Genomic DNA, 21,771 nt, shown 5'->3' with positions numbered 1-21,771 from the left:
GGTAGCATTGCTTGCCCATTTGCAATGAAGACCACCCTCACCTTCACTCCCTCCCCACCAGGCCACACAGGCTGCTGGAGCCACGGAGCGAGGAGAAAGCGTGAGCCCTGGGTGCTCAGGGTCTGGATCCCATCTCTGTGCCTTGGGTTGGGAGGACCTGAATTTTCCCTGGTTCACTGGAGACAGGCTCGTTTCCCTCAGTCCTACAGCTTCTCGGGTGGGAGGCAAACGGAGGTGATAATGGAAACAGGAAGAGAAAAGAGGCCGAGGGTCCCCTTGCCTCCTAAGGAGTTGGAAGAGAACCCTTTCCCAGAGCACAGATTCTTAGGGCAGACACAATAGCGTGAGGACAACAAGCATTCCAAGCCACATACGGAAATGAAATTTATGTATTTTCTGTGTCTGTTGAAGGCCTTGGGGGTTTCGGGGCAGGGGCTGGGAGGCTACGCTCAGACAACAGCGAGGCCCTTTGCTCTCACTAACAGATCTTCGAGCATCCTCTCATGGAACTTGGCACCCGTGCTGAAAGCCAAAGATGAAAAAGTTATTTAAAAAAGATAAGCAGTGACTTTAACTGCTAAGAATAAACCCACAGTCACTCCTGCCTGTGGACCTCCTAGCTTTACATAAATCAATTTCTTGACAATTTTGCTTCATTTTCCATGTATGTAATAAGAATCTTTGAGATGTTCACCTAGGTTAACCCTCCTTTCATTTCCTTTAAACAAAGAAGGCAATATGAGAGAGCAAGTTTTCTTTCCTTTCCCTTACGTGTTGGTATTAGAGAAAGTTGGCAGTTCTAGAAACTCAAGTATGCTTGAAGCGGATGTAGCTATGGCCATGCTGGCATAATACGTTAAGTGAGGACTTTATATTGCCAAATTTTATTTTATATATTAAACTTACAAAATGTTTCCTTCCATTATTCATACTATTACTTAACTTCTTTTTAGATGTATTGTTGCTGACTAAAATTCAGGACAGCTGAACTTTGGACTCCATGTCTTAAGCTCTATTTTTGACCTTAATGAAATGCTTAATTCTTTTAAGATGAAGTTAGGACTGAAATGCTTTTTTCTTAGCTTGGTCCTGAAAATTGGCATGCTACTCTCTTAAGGAGCTTTGGGTATAAAAAAAGTCCCCGCAAACCAACTCTCTATCCTTTCCAACTTGGACCAACTACTTCCCCTACCGCCTTAAATCCATGGATCCAGAGAAAAATAAACTGGATTGTATTTTTAGATAGCTATTAAATATTAACAATTTCTGATGTATTTATTAGAGACGCACCATTTTGGGCCGTAGTGGAAGGATGGTCTTTGAGATCATCCAAGCTTGGATTCGGACGCCAGCTATAATGCATGCTGTGATCTCAGGAAAATTTCTTACCCATTCAAAGGCTCAGTTTTCTCATCTGTAAAATGAGAATACTGATACAAACTACCCTGATTAGCTGTGAGTATTAGGTGAGAAAATGTACTATGGGCAAAAAAAACAAAAACAAAAACAAAACTGTGTGCAGATACTAAATGCTCAATGAAAGTGAGACCTCCCCATTTCGGTGACATGGTGTGGCTCACCCAACCACATCTTATAGAGAGGTCCCAAATGTACAGAGGGGAGGGCAAGGCTGGGAAGTTGTCTGAGAACATAGAGAGAGAGAGGAGGCAGAGGGACCACTGTAGAGGGAGTATCTTCAGCAGCAGGGGGATGACAGCCACCCAGCTCCCCCCAAGCTCGCCTGTTCTTGCACGCATCGGCCCCGGGTGGGAACTTTAGGAGGATGGGGAAGAACATGTACGTCACGGATCCACGGGCCCTCCTATTGGACAGAGATGACAGGGACTGTTCAGGAGGTTTTGAAGGATGACAAGACTCGGGACAGACACCCTGTTTAGGAGTAAAGTTTGTCTATCGGTTCGAGTTTTCTTATTGCTGGAGTATGGGGAAGGAGTCGGGGCTGCGGTGTGTTTTCAAGCACCCTAACAGCTACACGGTACTCTAATACTCCGTATGTGAGTAATCCAATGGTGGTGTTAGTAGTCTGGAGGGCGCCAGCTCGACTCAACAGTTGGTTGACGGGTGCCTGAGGCTCTTGATAAAAGTGACAAGTCTTACAATGTGGAGTTTTTCATTTTTATTTTTTGTTTTTGAAAAAGAAATTAGGAGCATTGCAATTGTTGTTTTACCACGTGTGGTTGTCATATCCAAGATGGCTTCATGGTCCGATATCACCAGCTCTAGCCACCAGCTCTTCTTTCCAGGTGGCAGGAAGGAGGAAGGAGAAGGGCTGGCCCCTTCCCCACTAGTGACAGTTTCCAGGAACCACATACAATATTCTGCTCATATCTCATTGCCTAAGACATGGTCACATGCCCACCATGAGCTGCTAGAAAGTCTGGAGAATCAGTGATTCCAACTAAAAATTGGGGTTCTTCTCAGGAAGAAGAGGCCAGTGGCTATTGGAAGGCACTTCTCAGTCTCTGTTGGAATTTATGTGTATGATCACGTTCTAGCTGGAGCTTACATTAGCTCCAGGTCTTAAAATTAATCAAAGAATTTTCTAGGAACGTTGTAAGTATCTTCTGGCTAGAGATTGGAGGCTCATATATGGCAAAGGCACGAGTACTAGCGAATTGGCGAAATAGAGGTCTGTTTTAGCGCCATGGTAGATTGTGGTCTTAAGTTGAAACATGTACCTCTGTTACACATACAATTTTATAAAATTACTATTCCCCAAAGAATCTCCTGCCTGCATTGATTATTTATTAATATGCTGATTAAAGTTCCTCGTTTTACACTATTTGTGAAGATTTGTGCCAGGCACTAGGGGGAATAGATCACTTCCTTAAAGGAGTTTATAGTAGGGTAGAATAATAGATTATTTCACACAAACTTAGAAAGTACACAATAGAAGCATGAATGGGACTCTAATGGTCAAATCACTAGCTGGCAATGCCAGACAGAGCTGTTCTGCTATGCTTGACCTTACACTGGCGTATGCTGTGCGCAGAAAGCTTTCTTAGCTCTGTGCTCATGGCCTTGACTAGGGTTTGGTTATTGTTCATACTCTTTCAAACAAGAAGAGAGTAACTCTCACTATTTTCTATAAAAACTTGATTCCTAATCAAGCCTAACAACTGCTTTTCATGATAAATTTCAGAGGTAGAGTTTTCAGCCGCAAGTCTGACCATATTCCTGAAATCAATCCATTGGCCCAGGGCATAGAGAAGAGTGACCTAAGGAAAGCAAGGGAGGGTCGTATTTCTATACTCTGAAGGGCAAGAGCAAGTCAAAAGCAGTGTAGGTAGGTAGGTAGGTAGTTTAAGGGCCAATAAAGGAATGAGAGTCCATTGGAATACAAACGAATACAAGTAGCCCGTGGCAGTCACAGAGAAAGAATTATGTGATAGCCATAATGTCCCATATCTGACCCCACAGAGTTTACCTGATAACCATATGGCGGGATGCTGAGTCTGCCCCATCTAGTTACATTTCTTTGATCCCATCCATGGGATTTCCTCAAGCAAATCAACATGTGAAATTATAATTTTTAAAACGTGGCGGCTGTAGGCTGTATCCTTTTATGGGGGCTGAAGTGGAGTCCAAAGAGGTGTTCACGGGCCATGCTTTGACATTTCCTTACTAGTGTCCATGATTCTGACATTAAGACAAGCTAGGTGTGGCTGCGTGAGTCATGGTAATATCTTTTTTAGTACTTCTTATTTCTGAGATTTTCAGCACAATTTACTTTCTACAAAACAACACCAGCCTTTTTTGGTCTAGGAATAGAAATAGCAATGAGGGGGCACCTGGGTGGCTCAGTCAGTTGAGCAACTGACTCTTGATTTCAGCTCAGGTCATGACCTTGGAGTCGTGAGATGGAGTCCCACGTCGGGCTCTGCACTCAGCACAGGGTCTGCTTGGGAATCTCTCTCCCTCTCCCTCTGCCCCTCCCCCCTTTGTTCTTTCTTTCTCTCTCAAATAAATAAATAAATCTTTAAAAAAAGAATAGCAACGAGGCTGGTAAGGTGATAATATGTTCATTTTGTAAAGAGAGAAACAGAAGCACTGGGCTATTTGCTTTTAGGCACTTGGCCCATCTGGATGTTCAGTCCTCTACATATTTCACTGCTAAAGTTCCCTGTAGAGAAGATTTATCCCTGCACCAGATATACCATGGAAAGTTTCTTATTTATTTATTTACTGGAAAGTTCCATTTTTAGAGCAACACAAAATTCTTCGTGCTTGCCAAATAATATGGACCTCTTTAAAACATGAAAGCAGTTCCATGACGAATAGGAAGTTCTGTTTTTTGAGAAGAGGATTCTGTTCTAGATATATTGGTTGTGAAACCTACATTTCCACTTGAGTCTTTGGCTCATTATCAGTCAAGGAATGAACCAAAGCCCAGAGACTATGGTAAGATTAGAGATGATGGCTCCCAGCACAGGGCTCTTCAAACAGACTCATCTGGACGATGGCGGGCCTTCAGCCTTGGGACAGACTACACACTCGAGAGAACGCTCTGCAGAGAATGAGCGTGCGGTACAGCAGAAGTTGTCTGGAGTGAGCTGTGTCACCACCACCTGCCTTCAAGCTCCCAGAGCCCCAGGTAAGGCGACTCCTACTGAGCTGGATGTGGTGTTTGGTCCGTGAGTGGATGCCGAGGATGGCCTGTTTCCTCTGGGGATGATGGGATAACGGGGCTCCTCTGCTGCCGATAAGCCAGGGTCAGTACGGAAGCCGTGGCAGGTAGTTTGGATCTCGCCTCTGCTGATACTTGGCTGGACCGGCAATAAACTATACAAAAATGACCCACCTCTCCTTTCTTCAAGCCTCCTTTTCTCTGTCTCCCTGCGGCAGTCATAGCAAATGCGCAGGCCTGTTACGGCAGATCAGCGCCCACTGCAAAGTTCCATTTCTTTGCCTCTTTGGCAGCCCTATTTTCTCTATGTCTGCCCTGAAAGGTTTTGCCTCACTTCCTTCTTTTTGAGGGAATTGGGAGAGGATTTCATGATTTTAACTCTTGTCATTCATTCTCGTTCATCAGAGAAGTTTACTGCGGCTCTTGCAGCCTCCTGGCAGTCTGAATTCCGTGGAGCGGTCCAGTTAGAACAGACTGTCTTCAGAGGGATGCCAAAGCCAGACAGACTTGGCCACAGGGTGTGTGGTGAGTATGAACCACCGATCAGGTGAGTAAATGGATGGTTCTGATCAGAAAAGATCATGGAAACAGTACCACGAACGGCGGGGTGATTATTCAGTTACTGTAATGCTTGGCTGAAACGAGTTGCCTAGGGGTCTTTCTTTAGCTTATTGGCTAGTCCTTACGACAGAGAAAACCACCAGAATAGCCAAAATTGTGCCATTAGAAAGTGCTTGGATGTCAAGTTTAAGGCCATTTGGTTTGCATGCATCAAGTATCATTTTATCTCCGTTAGGCACCATTCAATCCGCTCTGCTTTTCCAAAAACAAAAAAGGAGCTTGAGTCTAATTCCTTCTTTTCTACCATCATAACGTGTGGCTTACCTTTTCCAACCCTCTGGGCAAGAGCGGAAGCAGCTTCCTGGAGGCTGATGACCCCGGCGTCAGGGTTCAGAGAGCCCTGGAGGACAGGGTGGGACATACACCAGATTTCATCCTTTACACCACAAATTGCTTCTCCAGGGCCAGCAGCCCCCGGGCTCACTTTCAAAGTGATTGAAATGGGGAGGAGGTGGTGGGGAGGACACTTGAGAGGAGACGTAGAGTGGAGATAATAAAAACATCAAACTTAAAAAAAACCACAAGCCCATGAAACATTCAGTTAAAAGATGTATGAATTCTAAGAGACAACACGGTGACCACAGTTAGTAATATTGTGCCATTGACTTGAAAGTTGCTGAGAGTGGATTTTAAGTGTTCTCACACACAAAAATGGTAACTATGTGAAGCGATAGCTGTGTTAACTTGATTGTGATCATCATTTCACAAAATGTATTTATATTAAATCAAGTCATACACCTTAAATATATACAACTGTATTTGCCAATTATCCCACAACAAAGCTGGGGGGCAAATAGTCACAGACACTCCCTGAGGATCAGCTTCCTCATCTATAAAACGGGAATCCCAACAGACCTTGTTTATTGTGGGGAGGATTCGATTATCAATGTCAGGGGCACAGAGTAAAAGCCCAATGCACATAAGCCATTAGTGCTGTGAGAGCGTTGGCCGATTCCGTCCCAGAGCCTCCAGGCATCCATGCCCATCTCTCGGCCTTTGTCATGAGGAGCCCTGCTTCTTTCAGAGTCCTGGGGACTCTGCACATTTAATTCCAATTCCAGATCAGCCTCGTTTGATGATTTACTCCTCTTTGTCTGGCAGGCTAGGCTGTCTGCCCAGCCATTTTCACCTTGAGTCCTGCATTGATTTATAGACACCCGTGCAATCTGCCAAGCACACTCTCCAGGGATTATTACAGCTCCTATTATAAACATGTAAAGAGAATTATTGTGTGACGATGCGTGGTCCTCGCCAGCCTGCGTGCAGCCCTATGCTCTATGAGTGGCGATCCTGAGCAGAACTGCTGGACACCCTGTATGTCCATGGCTTAGCCCACCTGTGCCCCCAGCCTCTGTGCTCCCACTGAACTTCCCTGAGGCCTCTGGTTCATGGGGGGGGGTCATGGTCCTGACTGTGACCTTGGTCATACCACTCTAGTGGTCAGGCTCAGAACCGACCCTCCAGTGACCTTCAGTCAACTCCCTCCAGCCGTGGGGGGCCAGTCATGCATCCCCGTGGGTGAGCAACTGTGCAGAGAGGTCATGACTTCAGGTCACGATGCCGGCAGGGCAGGTGCCTGGTGAGGGAAGATTCAGAGCTGGCACAACAGGTCACCGATTCTCCGCCTTCCTCTGTGTTTCATTGTCTCTTTGGCAGCTAAGCAGTGCGTGCCAATTTTTGCGTGTTTTCCAGAAGTGTTTCTCCTCTCTCTTCCACAGAACTATTCAGAGGGCTTCCCACGCTGGAAGCACAAATACAGCGCCCAGCTATCCCCTCACGGAGCAAAGAGCGGGCACACCAGCACGGTTGCAAGGGCATAAGCTTCACGGGAAAGCCTCACAACGATGAGAGGCCAAATCAGTGTGGGCCACTGGCCGTCTCTTAGCTCTGAACATGTGGTTTCCGGATGTCTGTCACCCGTGTCCCTAGAGCAGGTGCTCTCCTTCTACAGTGCTGGGACTTTGCCACTGGGGTGGGCAGCAGCCCTCTGGGCCCCCTTCTTGCATTCTGAGCTACAAGATGCTTGCCTATTCTGAGACGCGGGAATGCCTGTGAATTTCCCAAACCAATTTATAAAATGAAAACTATATTTAAAAAACCCAAGCATTAAAGAATGCAGTAGATAATCTAAACGGAGTAAGTCTTTAAAAAAGATAAACTCCTACCTCTATCAGCTTCTTTCTATAAGGCTCTCACTAAAAAACAATAATTATCTAGAACAACCCGAATCTAAAACTGGTCTAACATTTGATCTCAGAGCAAATTTTCCAATGGTCTTAGTCTGTAGATCTATTGTCTGTATCCTGGACGCCATGTCTATCTTTATAGTTTGTAGATCTACTGGGACTGACAAGGAACAGTGACTTCTGCCCCTCAACTCAACTATAGGAGGTTTACTTTTTATGCTTAGATTATTCAAACTAATCTTAATTAGCATCTTTAACGTAACGGGTCACCTACAAGGTCCAGCCCATTCTTCTCTATCTCTGTCTCTCCTTAGTTCTCTTGGGGCAAATAAAACAGAAGAGCCAGCTGGTCATTAGCTACTTCTTAATGCCGACCTCCTGTCTTATTCTCTGAAATAGCAGAGAAGTGGTTTTTCACTTCATTCTTAGATTAAGGGGAGCGTCTCACATTGACGTTTCCCTAAACGCTACGCGTAGGTCGCTGAAGAGCAGAGCGTCCTTGCGTCCTCTGAAGCAGGACCCCACGTTCCAGGTGCATATAGGAAATGTGCATGTTCCTGGAAAGACAGTCCAGAGCTTTCATGAGGAATTTACAGGCATCTGTAACCTCCTTCCCCCTCCAAAGGTTAAGTTTCTGGGAAGTGCTGCAGGGGACACATGTGTAAACCATTGTCATCAGTTTCTAGCATTTGATAGAGCTCATTTGCAAGCTTTATAAACTTGCACACTCTTCCAGAAAGTATTTCTAAGGTAACTTGAACCTCTTCCTAGAGATTATTCCGAATACCGTTTAGGGAATTTTTAAACAGAATTACACTAGTTTAATAATACCACAAAGGCCAGCTGATTCTTTAAACCAAAATTTTAAGTAGAATATTTCATTTGTACATTTTGATTAGAAAAGTACTATGCGGGGGCGCCTGGGTGTCTCAGTTGGTTAAGCGTCCGACTCTTGGTTTCGTCTAAGGTCATGATCTCGGGGTCCTGGGATCGAGTCCTATGAGCCCCGCATGGGGCTCTGAGCTCAGTGAGAAGTCTGCTTCCCTCCCTCCTTTTTCCCTCTGCCCTCCCCTGCTTGTGCACACACACTCTCACGCTAAAATAAATAAATAAATCTTTAAAAAAGTATATGTATTAATTGTCGATAACTGAGAAAATATAGAAAAACATAAAGGTAAAAAAGTTCACTTGTCACTGTACCACCCATAAACAAGCCATGAATTTTGTTGTATGGCTTTCAGATTGATTTACAAATTTATGTATCCCAAGACATGTTGGGATTGTACCAGAAAGCAAAGGCCAATATATCATGAATCTTTTATTTTAGCCGTTGAACAGTTATGTATACAGATATGTATATATCTTTAAGTAATTACCTATTATCTAATGTTATTTTCCCATTTTACATAATTAAATGGACTCCTACAAGAACAGACTTGTAAACAATTATTATTTATTAAGCACTTACTGTATTTTGTTATTGTGCTAAACATAGGACCTATGTTATTTTGATAACTTCTGAATACAATTTGTGATTTGTTACTATTTGCCCATTTAATGGATCAGGACAATCCATTAGGCTTAGAGAGATCCAATGTCACAGAGCTGTTAAATTAAGGAGTGGTAATCACAACTGAGGTTTTGCATAAGGTCCTACAAATGGAATTTTTGGGTCAAGAATATGAATATTTTTAAGCCTTTTGACACATATTTCCAAATTGCTTTCCCAATATGAATTTACACTGGGAGTGAAACAAGTGTCTTTATTTCTTTTTCTTTTTTTTTTTATACTTGAAAAAAATTTTTTAATCTTTTTTTATTAGATTATGTTAGTCACCATACAGCACATCCCTGGATTCCGATGCAAAGTTCGANATACTTGAAAAAAAATTTTTAATCTTTTTTTATTAGATTATGTTAGTCACCATACAGCACATCCCTGGATTCCGATGCAAAGTTCGATGATTCATTAGTCGCTTATAACACCCAGTGCACCATGCAATACGTGCCCTCCTTACTACCCATCACCTGTCTATCCCATTCCCCCATCCCCCTCCCCTCTGAAGCCCTCAGTTTGTTTCTCAGAGTCCATAGTCTCTCATGCTTCATCCCCCTTCTGATTTAATTTCTAACACCTTTCAGGAAAGGAGGTTCTCCAACATCTCATGATCTGCGATTAGGTTTTGAAAATACTTCGCATTGGACTCAGCTTAAAGATCAGTTGAGCCCGCCTGGCTGCTGGCCTCATCAGTTCCTTTCAAGAGTGAAGAACAAGTCTTCCCTTATTCTCTGAACACTGTAAAACAGCACTTCCAGATACTATGTTCATTTACTGATATATTCACATCAGACATTTTTCTTAAAAAATTGCGGGATGATCACAATAGCTCACCTTTTGTCCTTCTATTCTCTTTCTTCCCTAGGTAGAGTTCAGTTTCCATCTCCTTTCATTGTTTCCCTCTTTCCTGATGCTTGTTAGCTCCGTTTTGTTTTGTTTTTTTAATGCAAAGCTCTAAGTTAGGTCTAATACTGTAGGAATGATGAGATGAAAACAGATGGCAATAGAAACAGGATTCTCTGGCTTTTGAAAACAGCCAATTATTCACAGTTGCATTTCTTGCTGCTAAGCTATACCTGTTGAATCCTTTTCCTTTGTGCGAACGTGGTGCTGTGTTTTAACATAATTCCTCGTGAGCTTTTTCTTCTTCCCTTTGAACCATTTGTCTAACTCATCCAAGTGACTGAACTCTGCATCTCTCTCCCAAGACATTAGCTCCCCTGCCTCGCTCGGCAGCATTCATCAAGCTAGATGGGAGTATCCTTCAATCTTTCTTCCAGGTCAATGACAAAGAAATGAAACCATGCTAATTGTGGGGCTGGCCCCTGGCAGGCGTCGCTGACCGTGTTCGCTGGGGAATGATAACTCAGCTTTGGATGCAGAGGGAGGAGGTTATTAGCCAACTGCAGCCCCATGGAACCTGCCATCAGCAAATCAGATGCTTATTTTCAGGAGCACGAGAATCACAACTGGAACGGTAGTTCTGTCCTGGAGGAGAAAGAGCTCTCGCTGAAGACACAGCGAGTGTCTTAGTCTGTTCGGCAGCCCAAATCCTTACCGTGCCTCAGCTTCGTACACCAACTGAAGAGGTTAGATCTAAAGATCGACGTGGTCCTAAAACTCTCCAGTTCCCATTGAAAACTGACCTGTTTTGCCGAAGAAGGCATTCAATGGCCAACAAGCACACATGAAGTTGCTCCACGTCACTAATCATCAGAAAACCCAGTTCAAAGCCACAACGAGCTACCACCTTGGACCAGTACTGCAGCTGGTCTGACGGGTTAACTTGTTCAAGGTAGCACGCTCAGTGCTTGCTGACTTAAGGCCCTTGATCTGTCACAGAACTGACTGACTTTCTTTGAGATGCGCACACCACTGGCCTTGGGAATGAAGGGCCAGAATGTTCCCAAGCCACAAAGGCCAGCAAGTCTATTTGAAGCCACCCCAGTTTCCTGATCAGCCCAGCAATCTGTTAGCAAAATGTTTCTCTGTTTTAAGGTCACAACAAATGACTGCACTGATCTCCCTTTGTGCATCTCTAGACCTTGCCCTCCTTTGCAGGAAGAACAGAGAACTCTTGCACAACCTCCGGACCGAGGAACCAGACCTCCTTGCACAACTCCCCACTCCCCCGAGCACCAAGGACCCAGAACTTCTTGCACAACCTCCGAGCACTGAGATAACTGAGTAGCTGGCATCATTATCCTGCACGTAGTCAAGAAATGTCACAGCCCACTGCACTCCCCTAACTGATTAAACAAACCCCTTTACCAGTCCCTAGGCCAGGCAGAAACTTCGGGGTTGGCTTTTGGACAGGAGTCCGCTTTCTCCCCAGGTGCCTGGCCTCCTGAATAAAGCTCATATTCCCTTCCAGTCGAAACTCGTCTTTTGAGTATTGGCCTTCCGAGCAACGGGCAACCGAACTTGGGTTCGATAACAGTCTCACTCCTGTAAGGATGACTGTTATTAAGAAAACAAAAGTTAAGTGTTGGCCAGGACATGGAGGAATCAGAGCTCCTGCACACTGTTGGGGGGAATGTACATTGGTACAGCCATTAGGGCAACAGTATGGAAGTTCTTCAAAAAACTAAAAACAAAACTANAACGGGCAACCGAACTTGGGTTCGATAACAGTCTCACTCCTGTAAGGATGACTCTTATTAAAAAAACAAAAGTTAAGTGTTGGCCAGGACATGGAGGAATCGGAGCTCCTGCACACTGTTGGGGGAATGTACATTGGTACAGCCATTAGGGCAACAGTATGGAAGTTCTTCAAAAAACTAAAAACAAAACTACTGTCTGAACCAGTAATCCTACTTGAGGGTACTTATCCAGAAGAATTGATCAGGGCCTCGAGGAGATACCTGCCCTCCCGTGTTCATTGCAGTGGTCTTCCCAGTAGCCAAGACATGGAAGCAGCCCAAGTGTCCTCTGACGGATGCATGGATAAGAAGGTGCTATGTACGTATAAGGAGCTACTATTCAGCCTGAGGAAGAGAGGAAAATCTTGCCATTTGTGACAACATGGATAGACCTGGAGGACATTATGCTAAGTGAAATAAGCCAGATGCAGAAAGACAAGTATCGTGTGATCTCACCTACGTGTGGAATCTGAACAGGCCGACCGTAGAGAAGTGGAGAGTAGAGTGGTGGTTACCGTAGGGGAAATTGGAGATGTTGGTCAAGGGTACAAAATTTCGGCTCTGCAGCAAGATGACCTTCTGGAGGTTTAAGGTGCAGCGTGGTGACTGGAGGTGACAGTAGTGTCCTGTACACTTGAAATTTTCTGAGAGGATAGATCCTGATGTTCTCCCTGCATGCGCGNTTGACCTTCTGGAGGTCTAAGGTGCAGCGTGGTGACTGGAGGTGACAGTAGTGTCCTGTACACTTGAAATTTTCTGAGAGGGTAGATCCTGATGTTCTCCCTGCACGCACGCGCGCTCACAGGCGCACACACACACACACGTGCACACAGTGTGTGTGGTGTTGGGTGTGTTAATTAGCTTGGTTGTAGGGTTTATAGTGTATACGTGAATCAAATCAAATTGTATACTTTAAATATATACAGAAGAACAAAGCACAAGGAAATGGACAAAGCTACAAACATCACTGTCTCCTCAGAGGCCTGTGTCTTCAGGCTTCGCACTCTTGCCCTCATGTGTCCCCTCCCTGGCTTCTCACCCCCTCCCCCCCAGGTACAAACTTGCTCCCGTCTCCATGTGGAAAGGGGGCCCAAAATGTCTCCCTGGCACCATCTCTAGCTACCACTCTCCCCCTCTCCTTTTACCTCATGTTCTTGGCCTGGTCCTGTGTACTTCCTGCTGTGGTCCGAATGTTCGTGTCCCCCCCCCCCCTTCATGGGTTGAAACCTAAGCCCCAGGGGGACGGTATTAGGAGGGGGGCCTGTGGGATTAGCATCCTAGGAAAAGAGGCTCCAGAGCCCCCTCCCCCTTCTGCCACACGGGGCCGCCTGAAGTCTGGAAGTGGGCTCTCTGCCGACGCCCGACCTGCCCCGGCCTTGATCTTGGACTCTCAGCCTCCAGGGCTGTGAGAGGGAAATTCCTGTTGTGTGTAAACCATCCGTCTGTGATATTTGTTACAGCCGCTGGAAGGGACCAAGACACTCACTGCTTCTTCATTACCTTTCAGACACTGGAAAAGCCAAAACCATTTCTCTTCCATCTGAGTCAAGAGCGTGGAAGTGTTCCAGTTGAGCTAACCTGTGACTTTCCACTTGTGAAATCAATGAATAGTTTCAATTCCTTGTCTTACCGGACTGACTTCCTTCATATCCTGGTGATCTTCCCTTACCCTCCCAGGCCATTTCCTCCTGCCTCTCCTCCGTGACCCCGTCTTCTGCCCGTCCTGCAATGTTGGGGTGTTACTAGTTTTGGTCTCCCACTATCTCTAGTCTCCTGCCTCAGTTCCTCCCTAGATGATCTTACTTACCATCGTCATTTAACTGGTAGCTAAATAAATGTGGATGGCCTCTCCTGACTATGTCCCTGACCACCCCACACATTGGGTGCATTTCCGACCGTCTCAGAGCATCTTTCCCCACAGGAAACTGAAGTACAAAGGGTCTGAAGCTGAGTTTATCATCTTGTCTTCAAAATGGTTTCTCCTCCTGTTGCAGTCTGGCTTCACCTGGTGACGCTGTCCTGTGCCTTGCCCAGGCTAGAAATCCTGGGGATCACGCCGGATTCTTTTCTGTCCTCCACACCCCATGTCCAGCCATAGACCCCCAAATCTCACAGTTCCACACCTGTTCTCCACTCTACAGACTGTGTGTGGCTGGACGCTCGCCTTCCCATTCCTCATCCCCCTCCTTACCCTCCCCGCCAGTCTCCTGCCTCCAGCCGTCCTCCCCTGGGGACAGTGCTCTGTCGCAAGNTCTGACTATGTCCCTGACCACCCCACACATTGGGTGCATTTCCGACCGTCTCAGAGCATCTTTCCCCACAGGAAACTGAAGTACAAAGGGTCTGAAGCTGAGTTTATCATCTTGTCTTCAAAATGGTTTCTCCTCCTGTTGCAGTCTGGCTTCACCTGGTGACGCTGTCCTGTGCCTTGCCCAGGCTAGAAATCCTGGGGATCACGCCGGATTCTTTTCTGTCCTCCACACCCCATGTCCAGCCATAGACCCCCAAATCTCACAGTTCCACACCTGTTCTCCACTCTACAGACTGTGTGTGGCTGGACGCTCGCCTTCCCATTCCTCATCCCCCTCCTTACCCTCCCCGCCAGTCTCCTGCCTCCAGCCGTCCTCCCCTGGGGACAGTGCTCTGTCGCAAGAGAGATCTGAAAAACACTATCAGGCTATACTTGTCCTTAAAATCCTTCCATGGTTTCCCATCTTCTCCTGCAGTTGATTTAAAAATATTTGGGGGTATATCTTTGAAATGTTTATTAAAAATATACAAACACAGTCATTTGAAGGCAATCACAAGGTTTCTGGAACTCTTTTTCTGGACCCCTGGCTAGAGGCTCTTTCTGTTCCTCTTAATGAAGAGCCACAGTGATGGGACCAACTTCCTTTGGAGTTGTTGGCAGCGGGGCCCGATAAGAGGGGACTTCACATCTTCATGTCCTCTGCTCTCTCCTTGGTCACACTGCACCTGCTTTGCCGTATTATTGTGATTAGTCACAGAGGTAGACAATCCCGTGCATCTGTGAATGCTGGGAGAGGAGCCTTCCAAAGGGCGATGCCACGCATTCACTCGTGATCAGCTTCCTAACCTGGATGATTTTATTCCAACACTATTCTTTGCGATGAACACGAAAGGTTAATAAAGAATGTATTATCATAATTATTCTCCTGCCAACTTGGCTCTTTATTCCAATCACTGTGAAAGTTGATGCCCAATGCTGCAGTCCAGAGGGGGCACTGTGGGACCATCCAGTCACAGGATGGTTGGCCATAGACGCTGTCAGAGACAGTGGACATATTTAGAAACAGATGGGATTCTTTTATGATAGAATGATAATAAAAGGCAGCAAAAAATGCCCAAGGGTGGAAGATCACAGAAGCAAATAGAAAAACCATTGCTAGGAAGACAGAAGAGAATGGGACATTTTGATTAAAACTACTGAACCAAGTGTAGAATTTCCAGAAATTTGTCTCTGGGCATATTACGTGTATGACAGAAATAGCCGTGATATTAGGTAATGGATTCCTGAGTGTTTAGGGAATAGAAGTCTGTTTAGACTGCACGACGGCAGAGGTCTTTTAATTCCTGCTCTCTGCAGGTACAAGAGTGACCTTGAACTTGTCACCAAACCTCCTTGGGCTTTCGTGTCAGCATCTGTAAAATGGGAGAGTTGTGCTGAGTGATCTCAACTGTCCTTTTAACCTGGAAATTCTGCGATTCCTGACTCTGTGAGTAGAGTTGTGTAGTCCCAGGCGGGCGGTCTGAAAATGAAATGATTAAAGGAGATTAAAACAAGACAAACTAACAAAATTAGAAGAATCTCAGATGACTGCAGATGGCGTTGACCTTTAGCCAAATCAAGAATTTGTTTTATTTTATTTAATCTCCACCCTTTTCTGCTTGTTTTTTTGGAGCCCTGCCACCCTGAGCATCCCCACCGGCCTCTCGTGCGGCTCCCAGCTCTGACTCCCAGGGCCCCTCACAGCCACCTGACAGGGAGCCAGAAATCTCCTCGGGGGCGATGGGGTGTCTGGGGCTGTGGCCTTTAAGGCATTTCTTCTAGATGGCGTATGTCCCTGCTGTAGCAACCCAAAAGCAGTGGCCAGCTCAGTGCTGAGGTCCACACGGCACAGAGAGTGGAGGCCGTTTTCTCATGCACTCACCACTTTATTCCAAAGCTGGTCTACAGCCGTGGGGCACGTCTGAGATGCTGCCATGATGGTTCTGGGGCTCAAAGGCCGGTGACACAAACTGGAAACATGGTTTCTTCCATGCAGAGGATGGCAGGTGAAGTCGGACCCTGTGTCCCGCGGTTCCCTGAGTCCATCTGTAAGATGGCACCTCGCACACTGCCCTGTCCTGGGGACTCACAGCCTGTTCTACCACTGGACTGTGAGCTCTCATTACAGTGCTGTGGTTGGGAGTGTGAGCCCTGCAATCAGCAATCCTGGGTCAAATCTTGTGTCCAACTTGTGGAAGCAGTGTGACATTGGTCATGTTACTAAAGTGCTCTGTGCCTCCATTGGCTCCACTGTGAAATAGAAGCATTCATATCTCCTCTATAGGATAATTGTGAGGATTAAGTAAATCCAGATATGTCAAGTCACCGGAACCGAGCCTCGCATGCAGCGAGAACTCGCCCCACGTTGTCTAGGTAACCCCAAGTGCACAGCAGGGCGTCCAGTGCATAGTAGGGGCTCAGTACGAGTCTGTTGGCAGGACGGAGGCAGTGAGGAGATGGAGTACAGTTCTAGAGAACTTAACTGGCCTGCCGGAGGAGCGGGTGGCTTGCAGGAGAGGCACAGCCCTCCCGTGCGGCCCTTGTTCAGGACTAGCTCCTGGTGACTGTGCCTCTAGCAGCCTGACCTCAAAGCCAGGCCTGGGCAGTAAACCAACAGGGTTTCTGGTGATTAAAACAGGGAAGGGAAGGGAAGGACTGAGTTTGTAAATACAACTACAAACACACACTTGGTAACTAAGCAATTTGGCAAAGATCCCCACTTGGGAGAGGGAATTTTCCCTTTGAAAACAAGAATAATAGCAATGATTTCATGCGGGGCTTTCGGGTGTGTGTCTTAGAGTGGCCATCTTCACACTGATGTCTACAAGGACCCGAAGGTCAGGTCAGGTGTCCGTGCAGAGTCCCCAGTCCTCACTGGGTGCAGCAGGAGGTCACTCCAGACTGGGGTATTTTCACTTGGTCCTTCTGCAGCAATCCCTGTGCTTGTCCATCAGCTCCTGCCAAGACCCTAGTCCCTGCACTTTCTGTAACGCTCACACTACGAGCTGAGGTTTTTCTCAAAGTGATAACTGAAATGTTTTTTATTTTTTGAAGATTTATTTATTTATTTGAGAAAGAGCGCGAGAGTGGGGGGAGGAGCAGGGGGTAGGGAAAGAACCTCAAGCCGACTCTGCGCTGAGTGTGGAGCCTGACACGGAGGCTTGACCCCACGACCCTGAGACCATGACCTGAGTCAAAAACGAGAGTCAGACGCCCACCTGCTTGAGCCACCCAGGCACCCCTATAACTCAGTCATTTAAACAAGTTTCTGTGCTTGTTCCTTTGCTCTTTCCCTGGACTGGAGGTTATTTGCATCAGAGGAGAAGTGGAATGAGACAGAGGAATCATGCTGGTGGTTTCCCTGCCCCCCCCCCCCCCCTTGTACCAGAAGCTTGCATTTCTTGACCTCCCAGACCAATGGCAGGTGCCCCACATCTCCTACCCATTCCCACAGACTAGGTGAGGGGAGCTGCTCTTCTTCCTCCTCTGGTCTTTGAAAGGTGCATGAGCAGCCACCATGGGGAAATAGCAACTCCCCATCAGGTCATCTCGTTCCCACTCTCCCAAGGGAAATCACTGGTGCTTTTCTACTTCTTCAAATAACCATTGTCTTCTTCGCTTGTCATCACTGACCATAAATCAACTTCGCAGAGTTTTAATCACTCACCCTGGACTGGTTAGGAAAGCCAAATTGAAAAACAATCATATATATATACATATTTTTGATGAAGACAATATCCTATTAGTTTGTCAATGGCTAGTTTACATTTCTTTCCGGAAAGTTGCATTTGAGATCATACTGGGCAGGGTTGACATTAGAACATTCGTCTTCTACTCAACCCCAGGACTGAAAAATTTATCAATTCCCAGAACAGCTCTGTTTATAAAAATTGGTAAGGTTTGGGGCCAGGTTCTTTCAGAAAGAGACTTCCGTTCTAAGAATTGAAGTTTCTAATGATTTTTTAATCATATTTTATGTAGATGGAGCCAGAGTCCTTCTGGGGTTGATGAGACTCTAATCTTTTCTTTTTCTTTCCTTCTTCTTCTTTTTTTTTTTTTTAGTGAAATGTGAACCTGAGAGTTTGGGGCCCAAGACAAGGTGCTTGGTAAGATGTTCTTTCTTTGTATAGGCCTAGTATCTAGTGATGTTTCCAAATCCAAGAATTTCTGGTGTGCTCACGCACACACACACACACACACACATACACACACACGCACGCACGCACGTAGCCACTTTGCCTCATAGATCCCTGGGAAGATAACTGTTGTTTCAGGCTACAGTGACCTCATGGGCTTGTATGGGGGTAACATGACCCCTGGTTTGGTGTATATTTTTCATTGCAGTGGCTAGACCTAACTGTGTGTAGGTATGAGTTCTGACCTCCTGTTGGAGTAGATAATTTTAAGGACATGACAGGTGAACCAGCGAGCTGGACCCAGGTGATCAGAAGCTCCTCACTCTCTCTTCCACCTTCGGAATATACTCACGGCCCACTGTCCCACAGCTGGAGCCGTTTTCAAAGACGTAGCCTTGAGAGAGCAATGTGTTGTTGATGCCTATTGGCTTAAATAATCTTAAATAGTTGCGCCTAATTTTACTTTAGGAAAGTATATAATATGGTAAAAGGAACCCTAGATGGGAAGGGAAGAGACAGTCTGGTCTTGGCTTGGTCTCCGAATAGGTAAGATATGTAGGCAAATCTCAGTGTATACTGTTTCCCAGATCCCTTTCTGAAAGTAAGCTGCATCAGAATTACCTGGGTAGTTATTAAAAAGAAGAGCACCTAGACTCATTCCAAGTCTACTGAATCAATATTTCTCAGGGGGGAGCCCATGTACCTCTATTTAAATAAAAACAATTGACATAATTTAAAAGTTACGGAAAAGATGCAAGAATCATATAAAGATTTCCTGAATAACCTCACCTAGACGACCTATTTGCATTTTCTCAACACACACGCATGCACGCACACACGCACGCATGCACACACACATGCACGCACACACGCATGCACACACACGCATGCACGCACACACATGCACACACACGCATGCACACACACGCGTGCACGCACACACACACGCACACACATACACACATGCACACACACGCATGCACACACGTGCACACACGCACGCACGCGCACACACGCGCATGCACGCACACACGCATACACACATGCATGCACACACACGCACACATGCATGCACACACATGCATGCACGCGCACACACACGCATGCACACACGCATGCACACACACGCACATGCGCGCGCACACACACATAATCACACATGTGTGCTTATGTGTGTTTAGTTTTTTTTCTGAACTACGTAAGCCAAAGAGAAAGTTACAGGCATGAGACATGATGCCTCTTTACCCTCAAATATCCTTGCTTCCTAAAAACTAAGAATTACCTCATAATACACGATGTAATAATCTAAACCAGAAAATTAACATCAAAACAATACAATCGTTTAATTTAAAAACATTATTCAGATTTTGGCAACGGTCCAACAGTATTCTTTATAGAAAAAGTAAACCCAAGGCCTTGCATTCCATTGCCGTAACTCGTTAGCCTCTCTTAATCTGGAACAGCTCCTGAGGCTTTGTTTACTTTTCGTAACATTAGTATTTTTAAAGAGTACAGGTCAGTGATTTTGCAACATGTCCCTCAATTGGGGTGTGTCTGCTGAGTCCTCATGACTGGATTCGGCTTATGTTCTCCGGGCCATCTGTCACATCGTGGGAGTGATGATGTGTCTTTCCCTGTTCCTCGAATCTGGAGGCCCCTCCAACGGATTAGCTCCAATCCTAGCAAGAGCAACATTGGTTATTGGTTTAGGTGGTCCCTGCCAGGTTTCTCAACCATAAGGCGATTTTACCCTTTGTAACTAATCAGTAGAGACATGGAGACAGTATTAGTTCCTGTAATCCTGACAACTGTCACCCACTAGCTCTGGCATTCATTGATAGATAGTCTTTACTTTTAATAAGACTTCCAGGGGATCCTGGAATGCCTGGCCTGGCTTGAGGACCAGTGCCTGAAAACCACTGTGTTCACTGGACAGCAAGCTCCGTGAGGGTGGGAACTTGTCTGTCCCCTGTGCCAGTCCCAGCATTTGGCCTAGTGTCTGGTTCATAGCAGGGGAGAAAGAAAACCATGGGCAACCACGTCTTCTCTCTGGGGTTGTGTATCATTATCAGTAAAATGAGGGAGATGATCAGTTACGACTGTGGTGTTGTGAGACGGTAATGCCATTATCCAACACTTCCTTCAACATGGTTGACTGGGGTGGTGTGTGTCAAGGAACCAAAAGAAACCAAGACATTTCTATAGTTGGAACCTACCATAGGAAATGAAGGTTGGAATTAGTTTATTCATTCGGCTTCATTCAATCTCACAAATGTTTATTGCACACCTTCTGTGGGCCGGGCACTGCTGCAGGTGCTGGGAACACAGCAGCAACAAACTGTTGTTATGTTCTACAATGGGCCTGTTGCTTCATGGTGTAAAGAACTTGCTTTCTTTTTTCTAGTTGAGTAGTTCGAGATGGCACAGGGCAGACCTCCAGAAACAACCCCCTTCCTGCTCTCCGGTTCATCCTCATGCGGCGAAGGCCTGCACGAGCCCCTGTCAGGAGAGCCAGGCGGAGCTGCACAAGGGAGAAAAAGAAGCTCTCAGCCAGGAAGAAGGCTATGTCATTCAGAGCTGCTTGTGAAATCCGCCTGTAGCCTTCCTCATCTGAACATTTTGTGTATTTGTGTTGTGCAAAACTCACTTTGCATTGTTTTCACAGGAATGACTCTGACCAGAGCCCGGTTTGTTTCTCCAACCAGCCTATAGGATCAAAGCCAAGATACACCCCTGATAATTCCTGATGCATAAGTAAAGGCAGGCCAGATGAGCTTTCCAGAATAAAATTAGTGAAGTCACGAAGTGATCTAATTACCATAGCATTGATGTGTACATTGTCATTTCGATGAGTAAACTATTGTTATGTTCTACAATAAACATCTTCTAACAAATACAATTTGCTAAACAAATAAAATAGCAGGGAAAGCAGTTCTCCATAACAACTACGCAAAGCAAGCTTCGCCTGGAGATTAAGAGTTCCATTCCAGAAGAGATGATACTAAGGCTTTTAGAGTTTGCAAACAGAATGTCACAGGAGAATTTCCTGCAAACAAATCAGCCTAGACTCAGTCTGACACTACACAGAATAAGAATTCGTCAGACTGGTTAGCTTTTGTATCCGGGAGCATCTTTGAGGTGTTTGACTTGTAAATGTTTTTTACTTTCTGTGATAACTTTTCATAAGATGAAGTGGCAAGCTCAGTACTTCGTATTCTCAAAATAATTGTGGTGACAGCTCTCTCACTCTCTCAAAGTCTGCTGAAATTTGTAGGCTTTGCTTTCCACCATATTCTTAAGTAAAGCTGAACACAGGAATGTGGAGTTCATTGTTTTCTGTTCCTACACATCATGTTTATTGATATGTAGATATTTTACTTCTTAAGTCTTCCCCCCCCAACTCTGTGGCTTCCTGGAGATTCCCTATTAAACTATTCAATGTAATTCACACCAAGGTGATATGACTTAACATAGATAGCTTCTCTCAGGGGTCCTTGGCTTTTTCCACCCGGTCTCTGTTCCTTATCACTTTGCTTCCCCTGCCTGGTTCAATGTCTTCAAGGACGTTTGTCTCTGAAGGCGTCCTCAGCCAGGTAGAACTTTCCAACCAGTATGCTCCCACAAGGACCACATCATGTGCCGGCATGTCTATCTCTCCGGGTACAATGTTTGTTCTATGGTAGCAAATAT

General features: G+C 45.6%; 1 protein-coding gene across 1 annotated transcript in view; it reads left to right on the top strand.

Moving 5' to 3' along the window:
- Positions 1-21,526, top strand: part of LOC105240244 — a 113,241-nt gene extending 91,715 nt beyond the window's left edge. Inside the window, exons 3-6 of the mRNA XM_034670795.1 lie at positions 4,449-4,615; positions 5,054-5,173; positions 18,008-18,051; positions 20,486-21,526. Coding sequence (XP_034526686.1) covers positions 4,449-4,615; positions 5,054-5,173; positions 18,008-18,051; positions 20,486-20,668 — 514 coding nt within the window. The 3' untranslated portion in view covers positions 20,669-21,526. The remainder of the gene's footprint in view (positions 1-4,448; positions 4,616-5,053; positions 5,174-18,007; positions 18,052-20,485) is intronic.
- The last annotated feature ends 245 nt before the right edge of the window (positions 21,527-21,771 follow it).

The sequence above is a fragment of the Ailuropoda melanoleuca genome, chromosome 10 (assembly GCF_002007445.2).
Source record: "Ailuropoda melanoleuca isolate Jingjing chromosome 10, ASM200744v2, whole genome shotgun sequence".
NCBI classification, from domain to species: Eukaryota; Metazoa; Chordata; class Mammalia; order Carnivora; family Ursidae; genus Ailuropoda; species Ailuropoda melanoleuca.
The sequence above is the reverse complement of the archived record's forward strand: the minus strand, read 5'-3'. Positions and strand labels throughout refer to the sequence as shown.